The 21,701-nt window shown below is 50.4% G+C and overlaps 1 protein-coding gene and 1 non-coding gene across 2 annotated transcripts; one reads left to right on the top strand and one right to left on the bottom strand.

Annotated features, from left to right (window-relative positions):
• Positions 1-5,622: 5,622 nt before the first annotated feature.
• On the bottom strand, positions 5,623-13,497 carry S1PR2 (sphingosine-1-phosphate receptor 2). Its single transcript, XM_027547787.1, has 2 exons — positions 13,270-13,497; positions 5,623-8,202 (listed from the first exon to the last, which is right to left on the bottom strand). The coding sequence occupies exon 2, from the start codon at positions 8,158-8,160 to the stop codon at positions 7,102-7,104; it is 1,059 nt and encodes a 352-aa protein (XP_027403588.1). The 5' UTR covers positions 8,161-8,202; positions 13,270-13,497; the 3' UTR covers positions 5,623-7,101.
• A 7,647-nt stretch (positions 13,498-21,144) lies between these two features.
• On the top strand, positions 21,145-21,248 carry LOC113896704. The gene has a single exon (XR_003512082.1). It is a non-coding gene; the product is annotated as a U6 spliceosomal RNA (small nuclear RNA).
• The last annotated feature ends 453 nt before the right edge of the window (positions 21,249-21,701 follow it).

The following is a 21,701-nucleotide window of genomic DNA, read 5'->3' as shown; positions in this document are numbered from 1 at the left end:
TGCGAGTTTGAGCTTTTTAGATTTCACATGTAAATGAAATCATACAATATCTGTCTTTCTCTGTTCGGCTTATTTCACTTAGTATGAGGTCCTACAGGCTCATCCATGTTGTTGGAAATGGCAGGATTTCCTTTGTGGCTGAATTATATTCCCTGTGTATATATGTGTGTGTGATGTTTTCTTTTCCTTTTTCATTTCCTTCTTTCTTTCTTTTTGGCTACACTGTGTGGCCTGTGGGATCTTACTTCCCTGTCCAGGGATTGAACCCACGCCCCTTGCAGTGGAAACATGGACTCCCAACCACTGGATCACCAAGGAAAGCCATTTATCACGTTTTCTTTATTCTTTCATCCATTGATGAATGCTTAGGTTGTTTCCATATCTCGGCTACTCTGAGTAATACTGCAGTGAGCATGTTGGAGCAGATATTTCTTCAAGATACTGATTTCATTTCCTTTGGATATATACCCAGAAGTGAGATTGCTGGATCATATGACAGTTCTATTTTTAATCCTTTGAGGAACCTCCATACTGTTTTCCATAAAGGAAACTTCCTAAACTGTATTATATATTTGCATTTAGGGCCTGTCTCCCCTACTAGCATGTAAGATCTCTGAGTATATGTGTGCTCAGTTGTGTCCGACTTTTTACGACCTCAAGGACGGTAGCCCACCTAGCTCCTCTATCCATGGAATTTTCCAGGCAAGAATACTGGAGTGGGTTGCCATTTCCTACTCCAGCGGATCTTCAAAACCCGGGGATCAAACCTCTGTCTCCTGCGTCTCCTGCATTGGCAGGTGGATTCTTTACCATTGTGCCACCTGGGAAGTCCTAAGATCACTGAGGGTAGGAATAAAACAGAGGGTTCAATATGTATTTGAGACTTTGGAATTCTTTTTGAATAAGCTTATTGAAGTAAAATGTATAGGCCACAAAATTTTCACCCATTTTAAGCATAGGAATCACTGTTTCCTTAGTAAATTTGCCAAGTTGTGCAATTATCATCACAATCCAGTTTTAGAATATTTCCATCACTCCAAGAAGAATCTTCATGCCCGGTTCCAATTAATCCCCATTCCTACCTTCAACCCCATGAAACCACCAAGCTACTTTTTGTCTCCATAGATTTGCCTCTTATGGACATTTCACAAAATGGGCCATGTGCTGTGTTGTGTGTGGTTGGTCAGTCCTGTCTGACTCTTTCAGACACCATGGACTGTAGCCCATCAGGCTCCTCTGTCCATGGGAGTTTTCAAGCAAGAATACTGGAGTGGGTGCTATCTTCTCCTCAAGGGGATCTTTCCGACCCAGGAATTGAACTTGAATCTCTTGCATCTCCTGCATTGCAGGAGAGTTCTTTACCACTGAGCCCCCAGGGAAGCCCATAATGGACCGTATAATTTACGATATTTTGTGTCTGACTTCTTTCTCTAAGCATAATTATTTTGGGTGCCATTGTATTATCATGTCAGTATTTTGTTCCTTTTTTATTGTTGAGTTATACTCTATCATATGGGTGAACCACATCGTGTTGATCCATTCATCAGCTGATGGACATTTGAGTTGTTTCCACTTTGGAACTATTATGAAAAATGCTGCTGTATGTATACACAGATAAGTCTCTGTGGACACACCTGTTCATTTCTCTTGGGTAGATACCTGGAGTGAAATTTCTAGGCCGCATGGTAAATTTGAAAGTGAAAGTCGTTCAGTCGTGTCCAACTTTTTGTGACCCCATGGACTATACAGTCCATGGAATTCTCCAGGCCAGAATATTGGAGTGGGTAACTTTCCCTTCTCTGGGGGATCTTCCCAACCCAAGGATCGAACCCAGGTCTCAAGCATTGCAGGCGGGTTATTTACCAGCTGAGCCACAAGGGAAGACCATAGTAAGTTTACGTTTGCCTCTCTAAGAAACTGCCAAACTGTTTTCCAAAATGCCAGGGCCATCTTGGATTTGAGGTTAGGATTATGAACTACAATTTTACAGACAATGAAACCAGCTAAGACTTGTCAGGTGACTTGCTGAAAGTCTACTTGGGTTGTCAAGTGTTAGAGTTGAGGTTCAGATCTGGTTTTTCTTTTTTTTTTTTTTTTTTTCCATTTTAGATAGAGTATACACTTTTAAAACTAACACCCAAAATGCCACCGACAATGAGTCACACCTACCCAAATTCATTCCCCTTTCATACAAATTTCACTATTCTTGGACAAGACACTTAGGGAAAAGTGGTACATCTGAAAGTGGTACGTCTGATTCAGATGTCTGAATCTGGGGGAGTACATTTGCTTTGTAGACAAATGAAAAAGATGGCCAGAATGTGAGAATAAGAAGATGGCTAATGAAGTGACAGGTCTAAGCAACAGTCCACAGATTATCAAACCAGTAGGGGACAGTCAAAGGAAAATTTACAAAGGCAGGATGAGGCTGATGGCATGTGAACCCTTGATAGTCCTCAGTAACGAAGACAGCCAGACTTTATATCCCCCTGGTGAGAGTTTCCAGCACCACTTAGAAAGAATTCAATCTCTTTCCATTTTTGAATTTGACTGGGGAAAAAGACAAACGTTAAATGACATAATAAGGAGATGCCATCAGCCAATACCAAACTAGGGGAAACTGCAGAGCAAACAGCCTGGTCCTTTTTTTTTTGGCCCCCACCTCGAAGCACATGCGGTCTTAGATCTCTCATCAGGGATCAAACTCATGCCACTTGCAAGTATGGAATCCCAAGTCCCAACAACTGGGCCACCAGGGAAATCCCAACCTAACTTCTTATGTGAATGAATTACCAAAAAAAAAAAAAAAAAAAAAAACAAGAAAGAAAGAGGGAAAGGAAATCTTATAAAACAAGGTTAAATAGGTTTAACCTGGTTTAAACCTATTGTTTAACCAGGTTAGACAAACTTGCTAAGCAATATTTCAGAGATTGGTTAACAAAATGCCATGTGGGGATCTCCTTTAGATTCTGACTCAAACACATCAAAGAAAGAAAGAAAAAAAAACTGATATCTGAAACTGATGCAACATTGTAACTCAACTGTACTTCAATTGAAAAACACCTGATGGGGGAATTTTAACAGACTGATACTTCCGATAAACATGTAAGTATGATCACAATATTGTGGTTAAGTTTTTTTTTTAAGTGTTGCTCTTTAAAAAAAAAAGATAAAAAGGAGAGTACTTACAAATGAAATGGTGTGATATCATCTGAATTTTCTTAAAAATACCCAGTATTAATTTATTCAGACAAGAATGGATGCTAAATGAGTAAATTTGATGAGTAACAGAATTGTTTGCAGTCTCAAAGGACCGCCCCACAAGATACTTAACTTCAAAGGAGGAAATAGTTTCTTTAAAATGGAGAAACTTTGCCCCTATCTCCAAGTGATCAGTTAACATTGTTACTGAGGGAACTAATTGAGAAAGACCTATCAATTCTTTGGTATTTCTGCCAAAAAAAAAAAAAAATCCATAACCTGAATCTAATCATGAGAAAACACCAAACTTCTGCTGAAGGACGTGCTTCCAAATGACTGACATATATTTTTCTAAAATGTCAGGGTTACAAAAGACAAAGCTTCCGAAACTGTCCTGATTGAAGGTAACTAAAAAGACAAGTGAATACAGCAAGCTGGGGTTTTCTTCTGCTGTCAAAGTCGGCAATGGGACAGTTGGTAAAATCTGATTAAGGTTTGTAGATTTGCCGATTTTGACCATTCTACTGGGTTTTGTAAGAGAATGCCTTGTCCTTAGGAAAAGTGAAATATTTAGGTAGATGTATGTATGAATAGATAGATAGACAGGAGCCTGGACTGAAGTGTAAGTGATCATTCTTAACCAGGTTCAGTTTTCTCTGAAATTCTTGTACATGAGTGAGAAATCAGTTTCTCTTAGTTACTAATGGATTTCCCTGGTGGTTCGGTGGTAAAAAATCTGCTTGTCAATGCAGGAGACGTGGGTTCGATCCCTGGGCTGGGAAAATCCCCTGCAGAAGGAAATAGCAACCCACTCCAGTATCCTTGACTGGAAAATCCCATGTATGGAGAAGACTGGCAGGCTAACGTCCATGAGATCACAAAAGACTGCAGCATGACCTAGCGACTTAATAAGACCGATGTATATTACTCTGCCAGCTGATAAGCAGGTGAGGGACTAGATAGAGGAAGAAGGTGGTCAGAGCAGGCTTCTCTGAGGAGGTGGCATTTGAGCGGAGGCTGGAAGGAGGAGGTGAAGGAAACATGTGGGTGTTTGGGGGAAATTTATTGACTCTGGCCTGGTCTGTGCCTCTTCCTCCTCCCAATCCCAACAACCTCCTTCCAACCTCCAAACAGAGGTTGTCTCTGAACTGCTGGAGGAAGGGGAATTCCGATGGGGGTGGGTGTGTGTGTGCGCGCACATGTGCGGGTCTCAGTCTCTGGCCACCATCCGCTTCACTCCTCTCTTCCACTGGCTGTCCTAGCTTTGTGTAGGTGTTGCTGGGCAGAGCTTTGGTTTGAGGGCCTGGGTTCCCCATCAAAGCTCCAGATCTATTTTCAAAGGAGCCGCTGGGCCCTGTGCCTGTGGACAAAGAAGGGAGTGCCATCCCGGAGCCCAGTTACGGAGCCACTTTTCAGCTGCATCCCAGCTGGGCATCTCCTGGATCGGGGATAGGGGGTGGTGGTGGTGGGGTGCTGGTGGGGCCTGGATGCTCACACTCCCCACTCCTTCCATGGCAAAGAGGGGATTGAGGATCCTTTCTCTGGCCCACTGGTGGAACTGGTAGGATTTGGAGTCAGCCCGTCTGAGTTCAAATCCAGACAGGAACATTTATGATTACTAAAAAAAAAAAAAAATCCAGCCAGGCACTTTCCCAACCAGCTGTGTGACCCTAAGCCACTCATTTAAATTCTCTGAATCCTCATCTCCATAAAAGGAGTTTATCAGTAATTCCTGTCTCCTGAGGATTCTGTCTTCCTGCCTGAAAAGTGCTTGCTGGGGAGTTCCTTGGTGGTCCAGTGGCTAAGACTCCATGTTCCCAATGCAGGGGGCCCAGGGTTCTATCCCTGGTCGGGGAACTAGATCCCACATGCTACAGCTAAGAGTTCACATGCTGCAACTAAAAATCTTGCATGCCACAACAAAGATAGATCTTGCATGCCACAATTAATACCTGGCACAGCCAGATAAATAATTAAGGGGGGAAAAAAAGAAAGTGCGTGATGAGGTTGGCCATTCACTTAGGGAACACTGGGCTTTAGAGGGGTATTTGAGTCTGTGTCTCCCAAGACCATCTCTCCAGCTCCCTGGCAGGAATGTGCACTTGGGATGAAGAAGGGGTGCCCCCACCACCTGCCAGACTTTCTCTTTGAAGGATGGCACAGAGGTCCTGGGACTAATTAATCACTGGGAAGGGCCAGACAACTGCCCAGGGGTGGGGAGGACGTCAGTATTTACCCGGTTTTCTCAGAAGCCACTGAGATCCTGGCTCTGACAGGGGGAGGGGGAGGGGAACAAATGAACCGCAAGGCTGGAAAAGGATGAGTGGTCTGGATAGCAGCCACCCTCCCTGCCCCCACCCACCCCCAGGGTGCTAATGGGGCAACCGCTGCCTTAAGACTCAAAAGACAACCACCACCAGAAACAGACACTGAACCGTTTATTGGCCTGGGCCTGAGTCTCTGGCAGGAGGGGCATCCGGGGAGCTGTGTAAGGGGATACAAGCCCCCAACTGGCTCCTTGCCCCCCCAAAGATCCCCTCCCCCAGCCTTTGCAGTCACAAGAAATCACTTTCAGGTGTGAGGGTTCCTTCCCCCCACCCCCAGGTGAGCTGCACCCCAGTTCTCCAGTGGGGAGATAAGCCAGCAATGACACAGGGGTCGGTGCAGGGACCAGACCCCTCTTTGGCAGCTTCATTACAGACGAGAGGAGACAAAATAGCATGCATCCTGGGAGACATGGCAAGGGGAGGGGACCACAGATATTACACACACACACACACATACACACACACACACACACACACACGCACAGACACTGACAGACGCACATAAATACATGTTTGTACCGCAATATCCCTTCCCTCCATCCACAGAATTTAGCAAAGTCCTTCTGGAGTGGGTTAAAAGAGGGTATCCCACCATTGTCCTTGGTACCCCCACCCCCTGTGCTCCATCTGATGTAGCTGGAAAGCAGGCACAGGAGGCTCAAGGCTGTCCTGCCTTAGATTGGGTATCTTGGCTGGGTCTGGAAGTGAGTGGAGCTTGAGGAAGGGTGGTTATTTTATGGGGGGCCAGAGGTCTGGTGTCAACAGCTCCCCTAGAACTTTCTCCTATTCCACCCTGCCCCACTGGGAGAGCCCTCCTCAGGTCCCCAGACCAGTTTTCTCAGCCCTGGGTGACTCTTCTGAGCCCCCAGTAGTGCAATCTGGCCGATGAGGTCTGAGAATGGGGGTTAGTCCCCCCCACCCCCCACGTGGTTTCCTGGCATCTCACTTGTAGAATGAGAAGAAAAGACAAGGAAGAAGTTGCCAGAGTGGCAGCTGGTGACATTTGGGGAAGCTGTGGATTTGAGGCCAGGAACTGTTAGCCCCAGGGCCACCCAGAAAGGTCAGAGAGGAGGTCTCCAGCCCCTAGGGACACAGTGGTTCCAGGGGAGTAGGCTCCGAGGTGGCCAGAAGAAGGTGGCAAGGGGGGATGGTAAATTCAGAGAGGGGAGTCAGAAGCAGGGCGGCAGGTCAGCGTTGTGAAATGCTGACATCCTTCAGACGGGGTTGGAAATGGCTCCTTTGCTGTGTTCCACTAGAGCACCTGCCTGCTGTCACTCAGGCCCTTTCCAGGTTCCCCCACCCCACCCCCGTCCCCAGTCCTCCCCACAATCCAGTTCCAACGAGGTCACCATGCTGAGCCCCAGGACCCTGCTGCCACTGTGCCATCTGACTGGTCAAAGCCTCAGTCGACCATCCCAAGCATGAAAAATCTTCAGCATCACCCGGGTCTGTGAAATGGGGGCATCTTACTTGGCAACCCCTGCCCCCCTCGGCCCCATTTCTGTCCCGGGTCCCTGGAGCTTCTCCATGGAACTCTCTGCCAAGGTGGCCTGGCTGTCAGCCCACTTGCCCCTCACACAATTGTGTTGCCCTCCAAAAATGTGGGTGACGTGGGCACGTGCATGCCCTTCTCCAGGGAACTGGAGCTGCGAAGGGGTAGGAGGTGGTGGCCCGGGGTTCTGTCCCGCCGCCCTTGCATCCCTGCTGCCTGCCGCCAGCACTGCAGCGGCCGTAACACCTCCCGCCGCAGGTCCCGGCTGCGCCACGTGTAGATGACTGGGTTGAGCAGCGAGTTGAGGGTGGCGAAGGCAAAAAAGTAGTGGGCCTGGTAGAGCATAGGGCAGGTGCGGACCGGACAGGCATAGTCCAAGAGGAGGATGCTAAAGGCGGGCAACCAGCAGAAGATAAAGACACCCAGCACGATGGTGACCGTCTTGAGCAGGGCGAGCGTCTGTGGGGCAGCCACATCGGCCTGGCTGGAGCGGACCACGCAGTAGATGCGGATGTACAGAGCTACGATGGCCGACAGGATGACCGAGAAGATGGTCACCACGCAGAGCACGTAGGGCTTGGCGTAGAGCGGCAGAACGGTGGAGCAGGCCTCCAGGTGGCCCAGGCAGTTCCAGCCGAGGATGGGCAGGCCGCCAAGGACCAGCGAGATGAGCCACGAGGCTGCGATGAGCAGCAGCATGCGGCAGCTCTTGTCGCTGCCGTAGAGCTTGACCTTGGCAATGGCCACGTGCCGCTCAATGGCGATGGCCAGGAGGCTGAAGACGGAGGCGGAGAGCGTGATGAAGGCAGAGCCCTCGCGGGCGAACCACTGCACAGGTGTCAGCCCCAGTGTGACTGAACCCGAGAGCAAGGTATTGGCTATGAAGGCCACGCCCGCCAACAGGTCTGATGCTGCTAGGTTGCCCAGGAACAGATACATGGCCGAGTGGAACTTGCTGTTGCGGGCAACTGCGATGAGCACCAGCAGGTTCTCTACTACGATGGCACAACACAGGAGGATGATGAGGGCCGAGGCCACCTGACGGGAGGGCGTATCCTTTGTGTCGGGACTCTCCTTGGTGTAATTATAGTGTTCCCTGACCTTGCTGGAGCTTAGGTACTCTGAGTACACGCCGCCCATGGTGGGGCTCAGTAGCCAGCCGGGGCCATGGGGCTGTTGATGCTGCAGAGAGAAAACACAGACAGACAGGTCAGTGCTGTGGCTGCAGCTTGGACTGACTCTGGACTAGGCTGTGGTTCACGTTCCAGCTCTGTCACATGAAGTCAGAATTATTGTCATCTTTGCTTTACAAATGGGGGGCTTCCCAGGTGGCACTAGTGGTAAAGAATCTGCCTGACAATGCAGGAGAGGCAAGAGACGCAGGTTCGATCCCTGAGTTGGGAAGATCCCCTGGAGGAGGGCATAGCAACCCATTCCAGTATTTTTGTATAGAGAATCCCATGGACAGAGGAGCCTGGCAGGCTTTAGTCCACTGGGTCACAAAGAGTCAGACACGACTGAGTGACTGAGCAAACGAGCACTGCTTTACAAATGGGAAACCCAGAGAGATCAATTCACTTTCCCAAAGCCTCGAAACTAGTCAGTGGCAGAGCCTCAGAGACCCACTCCAAAGCGTCTAAAACCTCTAGACTACAGTGTCTTGCAAAGGAACAGAAGCTCCCCTAAAGGGCATAAGAGACGTGAAGTAGACTTCTAGAAGCCTTACCCACCCACCCAGAGAGGGAGTCTTAGCCAGAACCTGGAGGCTTGTCTCCTTTCTTGAATACACTGGAGCCTCGGGCCCCGTGCCACCTGCCAACCTGGGTCAGCGAGATGCTGGTCGCTGATAGCACCATCCCCTGCTCATTACCACCCACTGCTCTGGACTTCAGGCTGGGTCTAAGCCTAGAGGCCCTAGGTGTTCCCAAGATAAGGTTTTGGGGAGACACCAGGGCGGCCCCGAGGTTTGAGCATTACAGAGGTCACATCATCTTCAAGGACATAGACCTTGCAGGCAATCCAGGGTTCAGCCCCACTCCCATATCTGACATGGTGTGGGATGCTGGGCCAAGTCACTCGATGCTTGGTCTCTAGGTCTCAGTGGCCTCATCTGTGCAATGGGGAGAAGAAAGCCCATTTTAGAGGGGTGATGGGAAAATCCTGTTGAATGATACATGCAGCACATTTAGCACATAGCAGGCACGTAATAAATATTAGCTAATATTATTAGCTCCCCTCTTCCTGCCATACCATAGGTAGGGACTAGGTGCCTTCCTCCCAGTCTTTTGGGAGGGGATGTTGAGTGAGCCAGCTGGGCAAGAGTCCACAACAGCCTGTTCTCATCAGCACCATCTAGCCCTGCCCTGGGACACAGGGTCTTAGCTGGGTGGGCAGGGCCCTGTGGCACCCCCCTCCCCAGCCAGGATGAAATCCAGATGTGAGGGCCTTGGAACACACAGGGTGGAGTCTTTGCTCTCCAGTCACATCCGGTGTGGGGAAGGCTGGGAGGGGATGATGGGATAGGGGAGCCACAGAAGACCCTTCTGGGAGGTCCTGGCTGGGAGGATGGGGCAGCTGGGCCGAAGTCATGTGAGTGGTGAGGGGGCGTGCAGCCCCGCGGGGAAGAGGAGGGGATGGTATTCCCTTCCATGAAAGCCTGAGTCACCCCTCTCCCAAGGAAAACTGAGCCGTTGGGGGAGGGGGCTGGAAGGAGAGCGTAGGCAGAGAGGGTTAGAGGCCAATACCATGGCCTTCCCCCCCTTGGGAATTGGGGCGGGGGCCAGGAGGTGGTCTCAGAGGAACTGGTGTAGGGTCTGCCTTTCACGGGGGCCAGGAAGAAGCTCCAGACCAGCAGTTAGTTAATGGAGGGGGGCGGGTACGGGAACAGCCCTCCCAAAGTCCCTGGAAACATGCCTTGCAAGGACCTCGTGCATGCCAGGAGCACCGGTTCCAGAAAAGGCTGGTTAGGCTGGTTCTCAGTGAGCTTGGGAATGATGAGGGGCTTCTGGGGTCGCCCAGCCATCTCAGTCTCGGACACCCCCTCGGAGGGGCGCCCTGGCCCCCGGCCTGATAGAGGCAGCTGCTCCCCCTGGGCAAAAGGACATCCGTCCTAGTTTGGGAACAGAGAAAGGCTTGTGCGCATCCCCAGGGACTGTCGCTCCGCCCAGATAGCCACACAGAGGCCCCTTGTTTCCCTGCCGGACGGGGCCCAGGCGCCCCGATGCCCTCTGCCCATTGCAGCGGGCTTGGCCCAGGTCTTGGGCCTTACCAGACCGACCGACAGGCCAGAAACAGCCCCGCGCTCTGATTGGCTTATTTTCAATCCCAGAGTATTGAGCAACTCAGGCCTATTGGCCTGAGCTTTGCATCCTCGACATTTGATTGGCCCAGTTGGGGGCGCTCTATGGTTTGCACTACTGAGCGGGCTCTTTCCAGGCGGTTGGAGCTCATTTCTTTTCGAGGACATTGTTAAGACTGTGGATGTCCCCGGGGAGAGTCTGAACCACAGCCTGACCGCTGGGTCACCCCGACCAGTCACCCTCGAGCTGCCCTGGCCTACTGGCCCCCTCCTGGGGATCATAATTGAGAACTGAGGGCCTGTGGCAGGTCTGGGAAGCACCCTTGCTGGTGGGCTAGAACCCAGGGTGTGCCCCCTGCACCGCCCCTCAAACCTCTCTCCTGTCTGGCGGCCCAGAGAAAGATTTATGGCCGATTCCTAGATAAATAAGAAGTGGTTTCAGTCCTCATACCCCAGGGACTGACCAAAATGTCGTCTTCTTCCTTGGGAGACTACCATCACTTCTTATAGCCTCAGAAGGAAGGGTGGTTAGTTAGAGAAGACGAATGCCTCTTTCTTCTCCATTAGGACGATTCCCAGAAAGAGGAACCAGGGTCTGGAGGCTGGAGCTGGCACAGTCACCCTGAGGCAAATACAGGCCTGGCCTGCTTCCCCTCCCTGCATCAGGCTCCCAGGCGTGGCTAACGCAGAGCCTGACTCCTCTTCATCTTCACCAAGGCAGTCACCTCCCAGATGCTCAGTAAGAGGTCACTAGGCTCAGCACTGGGGAATGGCCAGGCCTGAAGCAAGAGGGACAAGCGATGGGGTTTGGAGGGAAGGAAAGCGAGACACACCAAGACTGTTCAGGGGGAGATTAAAGAGAGAGGAAGGCAGGAGGAAGTCTCAGTGGCTTCCAGGAGCCCATCCCGCAAGTTCTATGGAGGCATGCCCTGTGGTTACTGTTCCTCTGGGCATTCACAGATCCCATACCCCTTGCCCTAGGATATCCCCCTGGGCTCCGTTTCCCTTCAGTTTCCATTTCCCAGGTGGCTCGTGGTAAAGAATCTGCCTGCATTTCAATCCCTAGGTCGGGAAGATCCCCTGGAGGGGGAAAAGGCAATCCACTCTGGTATTCTGGCCTAGGAAATCCCAAGGACAGAGGAAATCCCTGGCAGGCTACAGTCCAGGGGTCACAAAGAGTCAGACACGACCAAGCTCACATGCATGCATCCAAACCCCCCTATACTGCCATTCTCCATGCAGCAGCCAGGGGGAGCTTTTAAATTTATAGCTTCAATATGTCACTCCTCACCTCCAAACTCTTCCATGGTTCCCCAGTATCCAAAGTGACCCCTGCCCACCTCCCCTCCTCCCACTCTCCCCCAGAGCCATTCCACTGAACCACACTGGCCTCTCACGTTTCAGCCCCATGCCGACCTCAGAGCTTTTGCCTCTGCTGTTTGTTCACCTGGCATGGCCTTCCTATCTTTCAGGTTTCTGTTTAGTGGCCTCTAACCACTAGGCTATCCTAGCCACCTTCCCTAGGCCCTTTCTATCACAGCATCTTTTATTATATTCACAGCACTTGCCAATTTCAAAAATTATCATTGTATTTCTTGTTTTTTGTCAGCTTCCATGGTTGAATGTGTGTCAGAGGCCAGCAACTAAATCCTTCAGTCCCTGGAAGAATGCCTGGCATACTTAGAAAGCACTCAGAAAATGTGTGGGATGGATGGATGAATGGATAGATGGATGAATAGATGAATGAATGAACAAGTGAACGAGGGCCCCCGAGGGTGGAGGCTCCTAAACTCAGCCCAGGCTCAGACAACAGTAAAGGAGGCTGGAGACACCTCTGGTCCGCTGGCAGGCCACCCCCACCAGGCGAAGCCCAGCGTCTCCTTGGAGACACGCACAACCCGCCCCCGCCCTTGGGCCGCAGTCTCGGCCTCCTTATCTGGCGGTGGAATGCACGGTATCCACACTGGCTGCTTCTGGGGCCGCGCCTCCTTTCTTCCGCGACAGCCGCACGCAGGGGACCCCCAAGTCTCCAAGTGGGAATGGGCGACGCCTGTGCGTCCAGCCCGGGGCCCCGCCTCGATCTTCCCAGAGGACTGGGGAGAGGCGGGGTGAGGGGTCCAGCGACAGCTGCACCGCGAGTGCCGCGCCCGTGTCGCGCCACGCGGGGCACCGTGGGCTCAGCGCGTGGCGCCTGGAGTGTCTGACTAGGGAAGAGTCTGGTAAGGGGATGGAAATCCCCGATGAGTCAACTCGTGCCAGAAGGAGTGGGCTAGGTTCCCACGCTTGTCTGGGCCCAGAACCGCGCGGGGTCGGCGGCACGCGTGCCCGCGCCCGCGCCCCATCCCCAGGCCCCAGGGGAAAGAAGAGGCGCCGAAGCCACGCAGCCTCAGGTTCACTTTCCTTCCAGAACAAAGCCACGACCCCACGGGAGGCGGGGCGGAGGACTGGAAGAGATGAACTACTCAGGGAAACTGAGGCAGAGGATCAGAAGTGCAGGAGGTGGGCATCTGCCTTCCTCCGGAGCCCCGCCCCTTGGCTTGGCTGTACTGCGGAGCGCAGCACCTTTCGCCAGCGTCCAGCCAGAGTCAGCGAAGAGGGGCGTCCTCCCCTCCCCCATACACAGTCCCCAAACCCCCTGGTCCGGGGTGCACGCCATCCTGCCTCCCAGTCTCCGACCGAAAGCGCTTGGATTCCGCCTTCTCCTCCCGGCCAACTTCCTGCCGCTGGAGAAGGCGGGGAACTCAGTCTGGGGGTTCGCGGCCAAGGCAATGGGGCCTCCTAGGATCGTGGAGAGGGCGCACGATGACCACTCCCTGGGTGCAACCGGAGGACCAGCAGTGCGTGCGCGCCCAGGGAGCCCCCGACCCCTAGCGGGCTTTCCTAGCTCCGATCCGAGACCTCCGGGGACCCGGGCCCGCCCTTTCTGCCTCCCCCTCGCCACGCACGCTCACCTGGCTAGGCCGATCCGGCTCCTTGCCCGGGCCGGAGGGGCTTTGGCGCCTGCGTCCCCCGGGACGGCCGCGGCAGGGGCTGGGACTGCCCGCCGGGCTCCACTGCGTCCCGGGGCTGGGGACTGGGGACTCAGGGACAGGGAGGGAAGAGCCGCCTTGGCCCCCCCACTCGCCGCGCCCTGTCTCCGCCTCCTCCTTTCCGGCCGGCGGCAGCAGCAATGAATTCCAGATGTGATCAGCTCAGCGGGGCGCGCGCGAGGGCGGGCGTGGGGGAGGCGCACAGGGTCCCTTTGTCCGCACCCCCACCTCCAGCCCTGCCCCCTCCCAGCCCCCACCCGTGAGAACCGGCCAACGCATGACGTCACGCAGACCCGTACTGTCCAGTCGCTCCTGCCCAGGTGGCCTCAACCTGAAATAACTGTCTTGGATTGCAGATATACTCTTGGCCCCTGCCTGGGATCCTGGAATTGCAGGAGGGCAAGGAATTGCCTTACTTATTCAGCAAGGAGCCAGGAAGCACCTACTAAGGTCAACACAACAAACAGGCATTAAGCGCCCACTGTGTGTTCATCCAACAAAAAAGCAAGTTCCTATTATGTGCTAGGTGGTGGCGGTGGTTTAGGCGCTAGGTGGTGTCTGACTCTTGCAACCCCTTGGACTGTAGCCCTGGACTCCTCCTTGGGATTTTGATTTCCCAAACAAGAATACTGGAGTGGGTAGCTATTTCCTTATCCAGGGGATCTTCCTGACCCAGGACCCACTGATGGGTGGATGCTTTACCACTGAGCCAGGGAAGCCCACTATGTGCTAGGCCCTGCCACAAAGAATGGATTGGTTTTTGCCTTAATAAGGCCCCAGAATTGAGGCCCTGGCCCCTCTGCCCTAGAAGACTGGGGGAGCACTCAGCAGCCTCCACTGCCTCTGTCCAATTGGGTATTTTCCTTGTGGTCGACCAGCGGGCCCAAGCTAATTCTTGCTTTTTAAGTTGGGTCCCAGTCTTTTTGGCTGAGCTATGAGGGATCTTAATTCCCCAACCAGGGATCAAACCCCATGCCCCCTGCAGTGGCAGCACAGAGTTTTAACCACTGGACTGCCAGGGAAGTCCTAGCCAGTTCTTTAGTTTCCCATTTTTTCCCATTGAGCTTTTCCTGGGCATCTCTGTGTGCCTGGCCGCAGAGATGAAGCCCACCTGCATTTACTGATGTGTGCGTGTGAAATCAGGGACTAGACGATATGTCCCTCACTCCTTTGGAAATGGCAACCCATTCCCATATTCTTGCCTGGAAAAATTCCATGGACAAGGGAGCCTGGCAGGTTATAGTCCATGGGGTCACAAAGAGTCAAACATGACTGAGTGTCCAAGATCCCACGCACAGGCATAGCAGTGAACAGAAAAGGGAAAAAAGTCCTTCCCTTCATGGAACCTATGTACAGAAAGGCACTATTTGTGGAAATGAATACATCATCTGCTTATATGTTTACTTACCACAATACAGTAAGCACCCGCATGTGCCAGACACCATTCTCAAAGGCTGGAGATATATCAGGAAACAAAACAGATAAAACTCCCTGTCCCAAGTTGATGTTCTACTATACTTGCTCAGGGCTTCTCCACTGGCTCAGTGGTAAAGAATTTTCATGCAACGCAGCAGCTGCAGGAGACTTGGGTTCAATCCCTGGGTCAGGAAGTTTCCTCTGGAGGAGGAAATGGCAACCCACTCCAGTATTCTTGCCTGGAGAATCCCATGGACAGAGGAGCCTGGCGGGCTACAGTCCATAGTGTCACAAAGAGTTGAACACGACTGAAGCAACTTAGCATGCACACATACTTGCTCAGAATATCTAAAGTATTACAGAAAGAAGAAACTGATAAATTTCCTGGGAGAGGAACTGAAAGATAGGGGACGGCATGGGAGGGACATAACTTTCACTCTGTGAGTGCTTTTGTATCTTTTGACTTTTGTAACATGTACATACTTGGCCTATTCCAACAATAAGTTACGTTGAGGGAATTCACAGGCGGTCCAGTGGTTAGGACTTGGGGCTTTCACTGCCATGGCCCAGGTTCAGTCTCTGGTCAGGAAACTAAGAAGCCATGTGGTCAAAAAAATTAATTGATCAATTAAGCTGAAAGTTAGACTGCTTGTACGCAGACGTGTGCTTAGTCACTTAGTGTCCGACTCTTTGTGGATTACTGAATACTGGAGTGGGTTGCCATGCCCTCCTCCAGGGGATCTTCCCAACCCAGGGAGGGAACCCAGGTCTCCCACGTTGCAGGCAGATTCTTTCCTGTCTGAACCATCAGGGAAGCCCTGATACCCAGACAGTGTAAGAAAAAACAGGGAGAGGGTAGGTACACTCTTCTGTGTGTATTTGGTTGTGCGGTACAGCACGTGGGATCTTAGTTCCTCAACCAGGGATAGAACGCAGGCTTTTGGTAGTGAAAGTGAGGAATCTTAACCACTGGACCACCAGGGAATTCCTCGTATGTCTAATATACTTCAGTAAAGAGTGTTGTAAAGCAAAATGACACAAAAGGGTATCTGCACTTCCACATCTGTTGCAGTATTATTTGCAGTAGCCAAGATATGGAAACAACTTGTGTCTGTCAACAGATGAATGGATAAAGATGTAAGATTCATTTATACATACGGTGTCCCCCGGGGATAAAGAATCCACCTGCCAATGCAGGAAATGAGGGTTCAATTCCTGGGTTGGGAAGATTCCCTGGAGTAGAAAATGGCAACCCACTCCAGTATTCTTGCCTGGAGAATCCCCATGGACAGAGGAGCCTGGCAGGCTACAGCCCATGGGGTCACAAATAGTCGAACACGACTGAGTAACTGAGAATGCACACACACATAAATATACATATATATACATACACATATACATAATGGAATATTGTTCACTGATTAGAAAAGAAATTCTGTCATTTTCAACGACGTGGATGAAATTTGAGGGCTTTATGCTAAGCGAAATGAGCCAGACAAAAACAAGTACCACATGCGTGCTAAGTCACTTCAGTTGTGTTCAACTCTTTGCAACTCCATGGACTGTAGCCTTCCGTTTTCCTCTGTCCATTTGGATTCTCCAGGAAAGAATACTGGAGTGGGTTGCCATGCCCTCCTCCAGGGGATCTTCCCAACCTAGGGTCTCCTGCAGCTGCTGTATTGCAGGTGAATTCTTTACCACTGAGCCACAGGGGAGGCCCCTAAATACTGCATGCTATCCCTTATACTGGAATCTTTAAAAAAAACTTATAGAAACAGAGAGTAGGAAAGGTGATTGCCAGATGCTGGGGTGTGGGGGAAATGGGGAGAGATTAGCAAAAGGGTGCAAACTTTCAGTTATAAGATAAATAAGGCTGCGAATATAATATACAGCACAGTGACTACAGTTGATAATACTGTATCAAAGAATTGAAATTTGCTGAGAGTAGAACTGAACTGCTGTTACACACACACACAAGATAAAAACGTGAGGTGAAAGATGTGTTCATTAACTGGATGAGGGGGAATCCTTTCAGTATATACATATGTCAAATCACCTGGATGTACACTTTAACTTACCATTTTACACGTCAATCATGCTTCATAAAAGATGAAATTTAAAAAAAAACTATGGATGCTTGAATCCCAAAAAATGCAACCAATAAAAAAGAGAGAAAGAGAAGTTTAGTGCACGCTTCTGTATGCATACCATACTCCATAAATCAGGTTGAAAAGCAAAACTTTGAAAAAGGAAATTAAAGTTGATCCATTTGGACACAACTGAGTGACTGATCTGATCTGACCTGATTTATGCCTATTAAAAAGGAAAATCGGAGTCGTCCTGATATGAAACTGTTTTCAACGTAAGATGAAAAAAGCACAATGTAGATGAGTTTGCATTGCTCGCTTGCCTGCGTTTCTGGATATATTTATTTATAAGGACTGTATAAATACACACACATTTGCCTGTGGAGAAACAGGCCGTATTGGGGAGAAGGCACAAGACCCCGTCACAGTGGTTACCTCCAGGGAGAGAGACAGGGGGACAGGTGAAAATACATACACATTTGCCTGTGGACAACCAGGCCATATCAGGGGGGTTGGGGGGAGGCACAAGACACCGTCACAGTGGTTACCCTCAGGGAGGGACACAGAGCGGGCAGGGGGACAGGTGAGAGGGGACCAGACTTTTCATGGGGTACCCTGGGGGGAGGGAATGTTTGAAATTTTTAGCTCATATTACAAACTCAAAAAATTTACAAAGACATGAAAAATCACATTGAAGTAACAAATCACCAGGCTTTTTAGCTGTAAAATTGTTTCTATAATAATAATAACAAATAGTATCAATAACATAAATCAACAATAACATCATCAATAAACATACCTGTGCTATTTATTCAACATGTCACTGTGAAATGAATTTATATTAAGAATACACATATTTAAGTTATCAATAAGGAAATAAATATTAAGAGTCAATATATTAGTGTTACGTGTCTGTGGCATATATATTCATGTAATGCAACAGAGAATGCTCTGAGCTAGCTATAGTGATACCTTGTTGGTTTCTGCCATCCAAAACTGAAAGTCCAATGGAAGAGACAGAAGAAACCAAACAGTTCTAACACACGAGGTAGCAAGGCTTTGGTGAGAAGATTTTAAAAAGCCGGAGAGTGGCTTTGCTCCTTTTCCTGACTCAGATTCAGTGTCCACTAAGCTTCGGGGCTAGATGGTGGGGTCCACTCGGAACCTCAGCAAAACCTCTCCGAATCCTCTGCCCAGATGAAGTGCAGCCATGCAAAGTCTAGAAACCAGGTGTTCAACCCATAGAGGACAAGGCACACACACACACACACAAAAAAAAAACCAAAGACAAACCAGGTCCTTTCCTTGCAAGGGAGCTATCAGAGCGGAAATCTTAGCCCTCTGTGAGGACCTGAGACTGGGGAGGAAGTGCCCCCCTCCCCAGCTCGCCTAGGCTGCCTCAGCAGTTTGCCGTCCTCTCAAGGGACCTGCGGGAGGGGGGAGTGTGTGGGTAATATCAAGTCTGCAGATACATCCGGCCGTCTGTTAGGGGTACCGTGGCGCCTAGACAAAGGTGATGTCCCCAGGGACACACAGATACACCCGCAAGCAACTTCCGCCTCCCCCTCCACCTCCCATTACTGGGGCCATATGAGATCTACACCGGGTCAGCTGAGGGGACAGGCTAGAGAACTGGGAACCACTTGCGTAGACACCCAGATCGTCTGGGCGGCGGTGGCGGGGCGGGTTATCTAGAGGAAAGCTGGAACCTCCCTGTGGCGGGGACTCAGAGAGCGGGAATCTCTAAGTGAGAGAACAGTGGAAGAGGAAGGAAATGGGGCCCTTTTCTTACCGAGCTCACAAGCAAGGGAAAAAGAAGAAAAGGAAGAGGCTTGGAGCAGCCTTCTGTAATTACAGGGCCACCAACACTAATGGCTAATGCTCACAGACACAGACAGACTGTGCTGGGTGCGGCTGCATGAGTCCTCCACGCCTAGGAGGTGGGTATTATTGTTATCATCATAATTCCACTTTTTATAGGGACTTTCTTTTTCTTTCATTTTTTGGCTGCAGCAAGTGCCATATGGGATCTTAGTTCCCAGAGCAGGGATCCAACTTGCACCCCTTGCATTGGAAGCACTTAATCATTGGACCACCAGGGAAGTCCCTAGACTTTAGTTTTTTAGAATAGTCTTAGGTTCACAGGAAAATTGAGCAGAAAGTACAGAGAATGGCCCATCTACCCCCTTTTACATGCATAGCTTCCCCCACTGTCAACAGCTCCCCACAACAGAGTAGTACATTTGTTACCACTGATGAACCTACAAACATACATCATTATCACCCCCCAAGTCCGTGGTGTACATGAGGGTTCACTCAGTGTTGTACATTCTATGGGTTTGGTCAAATGTATAATGATACATCGGAGAAGGCAATGGCACCCCACTCCAGTACTCTTGCCTGGAAAATCCCATGGGTGGAGGAGCTTGGTAGGCTGCAGTCCATGGGGTCGCTAAGAGTCGGACACGACTGAGCGACTTCACTTTCACTTTTTACTTTCATGCATTGGAGAAGGAAATGGCAACCCACTCCAGTGTTCTTGCCTGGAGAATCCCAGGGATGGGGGAGCCTGATGGGCTGCCGTCTATGGGGTCGCACAGAGTTGGACACAACTGAAGCGACTTAGCAGCAGCAGCAGCAGCAGCATAATGATACACGGGCTTCCCTGGTGGCTCAGTGGTAAAGAATCCACCTGCCAATGCAGGAGATGCAGGTTCGATCTCTGGGTCGAAAAGATTCCCTGGAGAAGGGGATCTTCAAGGGACATTCTTGAAGATGTCCAGTATTCTTGCCTGGAAAATTCCACCAACAGAGGAGGCCTGTGGGCTACAGTCCATGGAGTTGCAAAAGAGTCAGATACGACTTAGTGACTAAACAAAATGGGGAAAAAATGGAAGAAAAAATAATGATACCTATCCACCCTTATAGTATCATACAGATAGTTTCACTACCCTAAAAACCCTCTGTGCTCTGGCCATTCATTCCCCTCTCCTCATCCTTAATCACTGACAACCATTGGTTTTTTTCACTGTCCCCATAGTTTTGCACTTTCCACATCACCCCATTTTAAAGATAAGGAAATTGAGGCACATGATTGTGGTGGGATTTGAACCAGAGCCCTCTCTGCTCTTCTTTTTATCCCAAGTCCCTGTCCCACTCCTGATGCAGTGAACATCACCCCCACCCCCACACCCACCCTATCCCTGCCCTGGTGCCTTGGAATAGGAGGGCTGTGGTTATTGCTCAGAACCACATCAGCAACTGGTGAGGTGTAGAATGTTCTTCTCCACAGTCCAGAGGTGAAGGAATCCCTCTGACCTCTGATCCCACCCTACTCCAATTAAAAAAAAATTTTTTTAATCTATTTATTTGGGCTGTACCAGGTCTTAGTTGCAGCACACGGGGTCTTAAGTGGTCACCTGCAGGATTTTTCAGTGGCAGCATGTGGGGGTCTAGTTCCCTGATCAGGGATGGAACCCAGGTCCTCTGCATCAGGAGCCTGGAGTCCTAGCCATTGGACCACCAGGGAAGTCTCCACCCCCGATTTTGTGAACTCCCCTATGAGGATGAGGCCTAGAATGTCCCTTGATCCAGTGGGCCTCCACTGTCCCCCCACCCCCATCCCCCAGCTCTCAGGTTTTGGCAGGAGGAGCAGTGTCTGAGACAGGTCCCAACTTTCTCATCATCACCCCAGCACAAGCGGGGGAGGGGCCCAGCTGCAGAGAGGCTTTCCAGATGCTGATCTTGGCAGGCTGTGGAGCTGCAGTGGCCTCGTTTCATCCACCCATGGGCTTGAGGCCCACTTTCAGCTTCAGGGATGGGGTAGGGAGGCCGCTGGGGGAGGCCACCCCTGCCACGTCGGCACCAGATGGAGCTGCAGCCCAGGCTCAGCTCTCTCTTCTAGATGAGGGAGACGTGCTGTGAGGGGAGGGGAACCCCCGTAGCCCACTTCAGCCCTGCTCCAGCAAAGTAATAACAGCTGACACATACATCATGCGCCAGTTTACTGTCCCAAGTCCTGTGTAAATATCAACCCATCAGAAGCTCACAGCAGCTCCTTTAATGAATGAATAGACATGCTGCAGTTTGTCTTCACATGGAAGACCACTCAGGAATGTAATATCTGAAACTTCAAGTTCTCAGAGGAACTAGTGGTGGGACTTCCCTGGAGGTCTGGTGGCTAAGACTCCAGGCTCCCAGTGTGGGAGACCTGGATTCGATCCCTGATCAGGGAACTAGATCCCACGTGCTGCAACTAACAGCTTGTCTGCAGCAACTAAAGACCTCGCATGTGGTGCTCACTTCAGCAGCACATATACTAAAACTGGAATGATACTGAGATTAGCATGGCCCCTGCACAACGATGACAGGCAAATTCACGAAGCGTTCCATTAGGGAAAAAAAAAAAAGCCCTGAAATCCCACAACTAAGACGTGGTGCAGGCAATAAAAGAAAGCAGCGGTATAGAACAACATGGATGAATCTCAGATGCATTGTGGTGGGAGAAAGAAGGCAGGCACAAAAAGCTGCATACTGTATGATTCCCCTTCTGTTATTTCAGAAAAGGCCAAACTATACATACAATGAATAACCAGGGATATATAGGGGCTGAGGGTGGAGGGAGGGGCTGACAACAAAAAAGCATAGTGGAATTTTTTGGTGATGGAACCTTTCTATAGTTTGATTGTGGTGGTGGTAATATGACTACATATGTTTGTGGAAATTTGCAGAACTGTGCACTGTAAAAAAAGAATTTCTGGGTTTTTTTTTTTTTAAATGCAGGTCATATTTTAATGTACCTAAAAAAAAAACCCTTCAAAATATAACTATAAATATAACCAGGAAAAATAC

Source organism: Bos indicus x Bos taurus, chromosome 7 (assembly GCF_003369695.1).
Source record: "Bos indicus x Bos taurus breed Angus x Brahman F1 hybrid chromosome 7, Bos_hybrid_MaternalHap_v2.0, whole genome shotgun sequence".
In the NCBI taxonomy this organism is placed as follows: domain Eukaryota; kingdom Metazoa; phylum Chordata; class Mammalia; order Artiodactyla; family Bovidae; genus Bos; species Bos indicus x Bos taurus.
This window is presented reverse-complemented; position numbering and strand designations above follow the sequence as displayed.